A 10,000-nucleotide genomic window follows, 5' to 3' on the forward strand; every position below is an offset into this window, starting at 1 on the left:
GTGCATGTGTGTGTATACATATGTGTATGTGTATATGTGTGTATGCGTATATGCATGTGTCGGTGTACATGTGTGTGTACGACTGTACGTGTGCGTGCATGTGTGTGTGTTTGCGTGCGTGTGTGTGTGTGTGTGTGTGTGTGTGTGAATAAGAGAGAGACCGAATTGTGAGATACAGAAATGAAAAAACGAGGTGTGTGTGTGTGTGTGTGTGTGTGTGTGTGTGTGTGTGTGTGTGTGTGTGTGTGTGTGTGTGTGTGTGTGTGTGTGTGTGTGTGTGTGTTATTGTGAAACTGCATGTGCAGGTGCAGCATCTAACTCAATATGTCGAAATGTCACACACGTCCATGCCCGTGGGATTCCCACGGGTGACCCCACTAGTAATAAATAATACCTCCTGCCAATGAGGCTCATCAGCTTGAAGATGGTTCCAAATTAACACAAATCGGCAATCTTTGATGGTAACAATAGGGGGAAAAATGCATGCATCGGAAAAAGTGAACCAAGTATGCAAACAAAGGCAGCTGGAATCAGAATATGGAAACAAATCAAAAAGCTATGCATGAAGAAAGATTGCAATTCACAAAGTTAATGATTTGGAGAATACGATCCAACTACTGATGTGCATCAATAAATGACATTCTCTGGTCGGGAGCAATCACAACAACATAACAACTGTAAAGATTACCAATAACAACCGCATTACACACTGTCTTTAAAAGCAATCACTATTACTCTGTGGGTACCATTGGTAACAACGCAGGGCCAGGTGGACCATTAAAAAAAAAACACCTTTAGAGGTGGACCATTCCCATTCTTAAAATACCACCTGCTGAAGGCTAAGGATGGTAACCATAAAAAATATTGTATGCAAACAAAGGTAAAGAGACGTAAAACAGAATAAGATTCAGACATTACCTAAAAAAACAAAAAAAAAAAAACAAGGCTGTTTCAGCCACACCCATTGCTGACATATATATATATATATATATATTTATATATATATATATATATATATATATATATATATATATATATATATATATATATATATATATATAATCAAGCACACAGCCATGCAATCTCCATCTACAAACATCGGCAGTAGAATGGGCCGTACTGAAGAGCTCAGTGACTTTGAACGTGGCACAGTCATAAGATGCCACCTTTCCAACAAGTCAGTTCATCAAATTTCTGCCCTGCTAGAGCTGCCCTGGTCAACTGTACGTGCTGTTATTGTGAAGTGGAAACGTCTAGGCGCAACAACAGCTCAGCTACGAAGTGGTAGGCCACACAAGCTCACAGAACGGGATTGCCGAATGCTGAAGCACGTAAAAATAGTCTGTCCTCGGTTGCAACACTCACTACCGAGTTCCAAACTGCCTCTGGAACCAACGTCAGCACAACAACCGTTTGTCGGGAGCGTCATAAAATGGCTTTCAGTGGCTGAGCAGCCGCACACAAGCATAAGATCACCATACGCAATGCCAAGCGTCGGCTGGAGTGGTGTAAAGCTCGCCACCATTGGACTCTGGAGCAGTGGAACCGCGTTCTCTTGAGTGATGAATCACCCTTCACCATCTGGCAGGTCGGACGAATCTGGATTTGGCGGATGCCAGGAGAACGCAACGTGCCCGAATGCATAGTGCCAACTTTAAAGTTTGGTGAAGGAGGAATAATGGTCTGGGGCTGTTTTTCATGGTTCGGGCTCAGCCCCTTAGTTCCAGTGAAGGGAAATCTTAACGCTACAGCATACAATGACATTGTAGATGATTGTGTGCTTCCAACTTTGTGACAACAGTTTTGGCAAGGCCCTTTCCTGTTTCAGCACGGCAATTCCCCCATGCACAAAGCGAAGTCCATAGAGAAATTGCTTGTCGAGATCGATGTGGAAGAATTTGACTGGCTGCACAGAGCCTGACCTCAACCCCATCAAACACCTTTGGGATGAATTGGAACGCCGACTGCGAGCCAGGCCTAATCGCCCAACATCAGTGCCCGACCTCACTAATGCTCTTGTGGCTGAATGGAAGCAAATCCCTGCAGCAATGTTCCAACATCTAGTGGAAAGCCTTCCCAGAAGAGGGGAGGCTGTTATAACAGCAAAGGGGGAACAAACTCCATATTAATGCCCATTATTTTGGAATGAGATGTTTGACGAGCATACGGGTGTGATGTTCGGGTGTCCACATACTTTTGGCCACGTAGTGTGTGTGTGTACATTTTATGTATATTTATATATATATATATATATATATATATATATATATATATATATATATTGTTAATATATATATATATACTTTATTTAAACAAAATAGAAACCAAAGATGGGGGGAAAATGTGCAAAGGAAAGGCCCACAAGCAAAGGAACTTGGCTGTATTTCTTAAGTACAGTATTCAGATAAAGAGCACAAGAGAAGTAGGTGAAGATGCGTGACAGAATGACAAGAATTTCCGGTTACGTGGGTGAAAACAAATAATCACAAGAGCATCATGGTACATTGAAAAAAAAAAAAAAATTAGAGAAAAAAAAACAGGCTTAACAACATTGGCACTGAGTAGAGCAGAATAGTTTACGTTTTGCACCCCACCGATAGGCTGGATCTGCATCTGGACCCAGATCTGGTTCCCCCAGCTCTCTGGGCTCTGTCCCGCAAATATTCCTACAGGTCGCACAAGATCTGCCTGCAACCCTCTTATGGTCAAAACTGCCAAAATCAAGACTCTCTGCTCACTTTCACTCCTTCATTCCTCTTTTCTCCCGCCTGTGGAACAAACTCCCTCACTCTCTTCAATCCCACTCCACCCTCCAGGTCTTTAAAACAGCTGTTCACCACCATCTCTTATCTTCCCCCATCCAAAACCTTGATCTTTTCTACCCCCGCTAATTTCACCCCAATTCCACTTTTTTGAAATACCAACTTCTGTCCTGGAAGTCCTTGGTGGCCTTGTGTTTTATACTTCTCCCTCCCTCCCCCCCCCCCCCCTTCCCACACCTCCTCCCCCCAAGCCCTCTCCCTTCCACACATCTCCCTGCTCTCAAATGTTGTGTTTGTGTGCTTCCCCTTCTCTCCCCATCTTGTTTTCCGCTCCCTCTTTTTATATATTTTGTTTGTCTGGTTGATTTGTTTGTGAAGTAAATGTTAGCTCTTTCACGAGCCTCGATTCAGTATACAAAAAAACAAAAAAAAAACATCTAATCAGCTCGTTCTTGTCACCTCCCCAAACTTGAGTTGATAGAATACAATAACCCACCCAAGTATATACTGTACTTCAATTTTAATATAATAATCATTTTTAAGATTGTTAACAAAAATTCCGGGAGCATAGCGCTCTTGAAGCAGTCTTATATACCACCCCATTTAACATGTCAAAGTGCACGACTGCAAAACGGGAGCTTTTTGGAAGTGCAAAGAAGGTCATTTGTGTTCTGCAATGTTCAAGTACTGTGCACAATTCAATTTAAATAAAATAAAGATTGTAAAGGTAATATAAATAAATTGATTCTGGAATTTACCGCCGTTTATTACACCACCTTATTTAATGCCTTACATTAGTGATGCGTGCCTGTTTGTGTCCATTATGACGTCCTTAAAAACAGCAAGTTTACTGTTTGGAATGATTTTCAATTTTATTTTACTGCCAGACAGATGAAAACATTTACCTTACTCCTCTGTCAATGCGCGATTGGAACAAATTCAGGCGAAGTACTGTAGTGCGAAATAACAGATTCGTTTTCCGATTCATGTCCAAAATAAAACTTCTTCTCCACCTCTTCCATTTATAAGGGGTGAGGCCCGATGGCACCAAGGTTCTGTCCTCATCCTACTCTCTCCACTCTCCAACTACCCTTCACCCCCTTACTAACATCCATCCTCACACAATCCTCCCATCAAAACTGCTGTCTACCTCTTTTCCCCACACCTTTCTCGTTTCCCCCATCCACACTAAGCCCATCTCAGAAGACATTTCACCAATCTCCCAGTCAAGCTCATCTACACACCAATCTCCTCCCCGTTCATTAATTCTTCTGTCTGCCCCTCTTCACTCCCACAATCCTCCTGACCCGGGTGTTCTCACCAACCTGCAGCTTCTGGTGTTGTCTGTCAGTGCCACTGTCTCCAGACTGTAAAGGTAAGTCGGCATTGCACACGACATCAGAAACTTCCATTTCAATCTCCTTGAAATCTTTGACATTACTCCCTCCACCTTCCTCAATGCATTCGCAACCACCTGAATCCTCCTCCGCACCTCTGCCTCCAACTTGCAATCTCTTGACATTGTCCCCTCTCCCCCCCCCCCCCCTACCCCCCAAGATACACAAACTTAATTCCCTGTCCGATCTTCTTCCCCCTCGACCCTGATATTAATTTATTTTCTCTGCTGCCCGGGCCACACAAACTCAGCCTTCCTGCTTATCTTCAGCTCATGCTTCCCAAATGTCTTCTGCCACTCCCCCAGTACTTCCTGCATCTCCCACCTACTTTCGACCATAACAGCTAGATCGGCCGATTACAATATCCTCCCCATACTGCCCCTCATGCTCACCTTCCTGCTCACCAGCTCCATTACCATGATAAACAGGAGTGTGCCTTGAGAGCTTCCATGCCCCAAGCCGATGTTCATACTGAACTCCCCTGACATCCCAGGACCAACCAACACTCTTCCCTTCAATCCCTTATACATCCCTTCCACGAAGCTAACTTGTGTTTCTGGCACTCCCATCCATCTCAGTGTCATCACAATCTCTCTCGGGACAGTGTCGTTGGTCTTTTCCAGGTCCACAGATCCCAGTGCCATTTCACCTTGCACCTCCAATCTCGTCACCAGCTGGCTCAGCGTGAACGTCCCATCCGTCATCCCTTTATGCTTTCTAAATCCCTGCTGGTCTTCTTCGATCTCCATCTCCATCTCCACAATCTTCCTTATCCATAAGTCCAGACTGCGTAGAGCAAGATGTTCCATGACCTCTCTAGTTGTCATTATGCACTACCTTATATGAGGGGTCAATTAAACCAAAACCCTACTTTGGATTGGAAGACAAAGCTGTTTTGCAATCCTCCACAGAATCCCTAACATGCAAACACATCACAAACTATAATGTTTTAACTATAGCTCTCAGTTGTACTTTGACCGTGGTGCTAACATACTGATACATGTTTGGACAGCAGAAGAACATAAACATCAGATGGTTCGTCATCAATGTTACCAAACAGTGAAATGAAAGTTGTATACTTTGTTTTTCTGCCCATGTAACACCTCAGATGCAAATTATGTGAAACACCTGTAAGGTGCAATAAAATTACAAGAGCAAGTTGACCCTCCCAGTGTGTGACTATTTGCCTTTTATGGTCCAATGTCCTCAAAGCAGATGTTAGAACATGAGTGGTTGCTACAAATGTAAATTGTCCAACAACGAGACATCAAAATAAGACATTCATGCAACCTAGAGCCATGTATTGAAACGTTCAGCTGTACACCAAAGTTAATCATGACAATGGGGTGAAAGCAACTGAAAATGTGCAAACATACACCATGGGGATTTTTTTTTTTTTTACATACAAGATCGAGGCTCGTGTAAGAGCTAACATTAATCACAAAAAGACAAACTGACACATCAAACATAAGATAAAGGGAGCGGGAGACATGATGGGGAGAGAGAGGGAAGCACAAAAGTACAACATTTAAGAGCAGGGACATTGGGAGATCTGTGGGAGGGAGAGGGCTTGGGGGGGGGGGGAAGACATGGGAATGGGGGGGGGGGGGTGGGAGTGGTATAAAACACATGGACATTGCTAGGACCTCCAGGAAAGAAGTCGGAATTTCAAAATAAAGGGATCTGGGGTGAATTAACGGGGGTCGAAAAGATCAAGGTTTTGGATGGGGGAAGACAAGAGATGGTGGTGAACAGCTGTTTTAAAGACCTGGAGGGAGGAGTGGGATTGAAGAGAGTGAGGGAGTTTGTTCCAGAGGCGGGAGAGAAAAGAGGAATGAAGGAATGAAGGTGAATAGAGTCTTGATTTTGGCAGTTTAGCCATAAGAGGGTTGCAGGCAGCTCTTGTGCGACCTGTAGGAATATTTGGTGGACAGAGCACAGACAGAGCTGGGGGAGATAGGCCAGAGGGGAGTCGGTAGAAGACAGAAACCTTAACACCTGCCTGCGGTGAGTGAGTGAAAGGCCCTCGGAGTTAGCTTCATCGCGGAAGATTCCAATGATTCTGAAAGCTTTGGTTTCAACAGCGTGAAGCAGAGCTAGGTGTGAGGCTGGAGCACCAGCCCAGAGGGGAGAACAGTATTCCATTGAGCTGTGGATGAAAGCCTTCTATGTGGTGAGGAGCTCAGGTGTGCCAAGGAAGGACTTCACACAATGGATGATGCCCTGTTGGCGACTGGCTTTGGAGGCCAGCTTGGAAATGTGGTTTTCCCAGGAAATATCATGGCAGATATGGATGGACCATTTTAAGCAATTTTACTGACAAAGTGGAAGACAAACGCTCAGACGACCTCAATGATATAATCTATCCCTCGATACCCTACAAAATAGATATGATGCATCTTTTTGCGATTAAAAGTCGAAATCTTCATGCTTAGCCGTGATGTCGCTCTCAGAGGTCGACTGCCATATTTTACTGTCTACAGGTTACATCGCGGTCCGATGTAACGCAAACGGTAAATAATTTTCGATTTTCCACAAATATGCCCAATTGATGTGTCATTTGGTGCTGTAGTAATACAAACAGAGATGGTTTAATGCTACCCCAATGGCCAAAAGGCCCCAAGCTCGCTAGAAATTGGACAGTGTTTGTCCGAGATGCTAGAGTGTGGATCGGGCCTACAAAATGCTCGCTTTTGTGAACACACCATTTTACAGAGGACCGTTATGAAAAAACAGATGGCTGTAGATCTTGTGGTTATCCCCCTCGATTGAAAGAGGATGCCAACCAAGCGGAAGAAACAGCCATCGCTCAAACTGCAAGATCATCTCTCCCTCGCTAGCAGCACATGTACACAGGCGATTTTGATCGGTGAATCAAACCAGTGTTGGCCTGCCGGCAACTGACCTCACCTCACCTCGCAACCACCCCACAACCCCTTCACCCCTCCGCTGGGGCAGGGCACGGATACGGCATGGCCACAGACACGTATGGCATCCTGGAAAGTCTGAAACAGGACGATCTTGTAACATACAGGACACCGGGTCAGCCTGCGATGGTGGGACAAAGCATTAATCGCCAACTTTGTCGGCAGTGTCTGAGTGTGCTGCATTTCTTGAGTAATATAACCGATTTATTAATCAATAACAAATCCCTGTTAAATCATGAATTGAACCGAAAAACAATACCCAGCAATCTGTCGTGAACATGCGACCGGCACTTTCATCTTTACCAACACCTCCATTGACGCCATGTTCGTCTGAATCGCTTGCATAAGGCTCAAAACAATACAGAGCTCCACAATTCCCCAAAAAGCGTTTCCATCACTAATTTTGTCTCGTACTTTCTTCAACATCCCACTTAGCAGTTTCAACCTACCGAGAACCTTCACAGTTTCTAATGACTGCAGAATCGGTATCAGAATCCGAGCTCAAAATACTGTACACTTTCTCTATGTAAGGTGCCATTTGGATCAAGGTGGGCGTTCTGAGTGCGACGTCACTTGCGAAAATCGAAAATAGACACTTTAGGGCTTTGACACTTTATGATTGTCCAAAAAAATTTTTTTTTTTAAACTGCCCTTTAAATTGGACCACGATTCATGATTTTCAATTGTTTTCCGATTTTTTAAAAAAATTTTTTGCATTTAGGTTCCCCTTTAAGGACATCAAAATGTTTTGCCCCAAGACACCAGACCTGGTGTGCAACCTCCTGGTGGGTGGACTACCAACTTGAGACCCAGGAAGGAAGAGTGGGATTAAACAGACTCAAGACGGTTCCACATTCAAAAAGAAAATGGAGAGGAGATGAGCAGTTAACATGGATTTTTGGATGTTCACAGGAAATTGGTTACTGGAAAGCTCACGCGTCCTGGAGGTGCCGGGGAGAGTCAGAGGGAGCAAAAAAAAGAGGCAGTAGAATAGCTAAAACGATGACCACCAACCTGTGTGTGATGGTAGCCAAACAGCAGGCCTTGTGCTTCAACTTCTCTATATAGAAGATGCCAATGATTATGAGTCAATGGTATCCAGGAGAATCTTGTGAGGTAGGGGCACTAGTCCATTGGGGAGAGCAATATCTCATTGAGCGACAGAGAAAGGTCGAGTTGGTCTTAAAAAATTTACATTTTCCAGGAAGGACTTGGCATGACAGGATGCCTAGTCTGCAGCTGACTGGAAGCAATCTTGTATAATCTGCTGAGCAAAAATCGTGAGTGATGGCAGAACCAATCGATTTAAGAAAATGAACTTATTCCAATGGTTGTTAATGGAACTAGATAGGTTTGTTAGACGAACCTTCCAGAGAGACTAGGCAAGAATGTGATAATTGCTTGGATTGATGACAAGTTCCAAGTGTCAAACCAGCAATTCGTTCCAGCTCAGCAGAGGAGGAAGCTGCTGCCAGCTTGTTTGAGACATTCTGTATAATCTACTATAGATGAGGGCGAGACTACCGGAAGTAAGCTGCAACACGTGCCCTTTTGTGGTTTGTTTTCAACGTATCCAATCACGTGACTTGTCGCGAAGGGTGCACTAACCGGAAGTTACGTAGTTCCGTGGGCGGCAAAATAAGAGAGATGTCTGTCTGTGTCACCATTTTTCTCAGAGATGGCTGAACGGATCTTCGTCAAACTTTTAGAGGTTCATCAGTGTGTCTGGGAGTGTTTTAAGCCAAACAAATTTTTTTTATATAAAAAAAACATTTTTGGAAAAAAAGTTTTTTTGGAGTTAAAAAAAAAATATCGCTCGATAGTGCCTAAGCTTTAAAAAAATTAATGAAAGTTTTATATATAAGTACACATTCGCATAAATAAATACAAAATTACCAGACATTTGAACAAATAAATCAAACAATTCCGGAAGTGTACGAAGATGATAGTTCGGCTTCTTCTTCCTCCTATTCGGCATCACACAACGCAGAAACGTGATGAACGCCACATTCACCCACCAGCATATAAATGAACCTCCTTCCTCTCCTGCCTCCTCCCCTCCCCGATTAACGCCTCCCCCCCTCCCCGATTAACACTGACCCCCCTCCCCGATTAACACTGATCCACACATACCTTTTTCAGTTTTGACCTTTCCCAATAACCTTCTTCTTCCTCCTCTCTTCTTATTCTTCTTACCAAAACGTCGTTTCAATCCCCTCACGTTTGCCTCAACCCAAATAAAGTGGGCAAAGCCTCGACTATTCAATCAGACAAAGCGAGCAGAACTCGGGACGTTTGATACGCACACACGGTGGACACCGAGAAACCCACGCATAAAGAGCCCAACAACTCACTTCTTCACAAACAGGTAAGCGGGTGGACGTACCTGGCAGAGAGGCATGAGCCGATCGAAGAATCACGAAGAATACATTCAGTGCGAAGAACCCACACGCAGCCATGGCGACAGCGGCCTAAAGGAAAGGGGAATCCGATCCGAGAGAGAAAAAGAAAATGTACAAAAAGGCGGAAATTCTTCCACGGCGCGTTACAATAGCTCAGCTACGAGTACGAGGAAGTGAGTATGGGTCTACGTAAACAAGCTTCTCTTCTTCTTCTTCTGCCTCACGTTACATATTATATCGCCGCTACGCGGAAGTTAGTTAGTGCTGCGTCTACGTAAACAGGCTTCTTCTTCCTCATGAAAAATATAATCTTCGTAATAAGATCCACCCATTGAGATGCACTTCCTCTGAGAGGTGAAACATTCTGTGCTGTGCCCTTCGATTATTTAAAATCCATCAAATGTAAATATATTATATAGTACAATACTTCAGCTTTGCATTTTTCTCCGATTAAAGAAGGAAGTCTATTATTCGGTTTACAAAATTATATTTATACACCGCACAAGACTTTC

General features: G+C 43.8%; 1 protein-coding gene across 1 annotated transcript in view; it reads right to left on the reverse strand.

The window, feature by feature from the left end:
- Positions 1-9,818, reverse strand: part of LOC137436640 (boophilin-G2-like) — a 33,189-nt gene extending 23,371 nt beyond the window's left edge. Inside the window, exon 1 of the mRNA XM_078786616.1 lies at positions 9,473-9,818. Coding sequence (XP_078642742.1) covers positions 9,473-9,545 — 73 coding nt within the window. The 5' untranslated portion in view covers positions 9,546-9,818. The remainder of the gene's footprint in view (positions 1-9,472) is intronic.
- Positions 9,819-10,000: the final 182 nt, after the last annotated feature.

The sequence above is a fragment of the Myxine glutinosa genome, chromosome 11 (genome assembly GCF_964187855.1).
Source record: "Myxine glutinosa chromosome 11, kmMyxGlut1.1, whole genome shotgun sequence".
NCBI lineage: Eukaryota > Metazoa > Chordata > Myxini > Myxiniformes > Myxinidae > Myxine > Myxine glutinosa.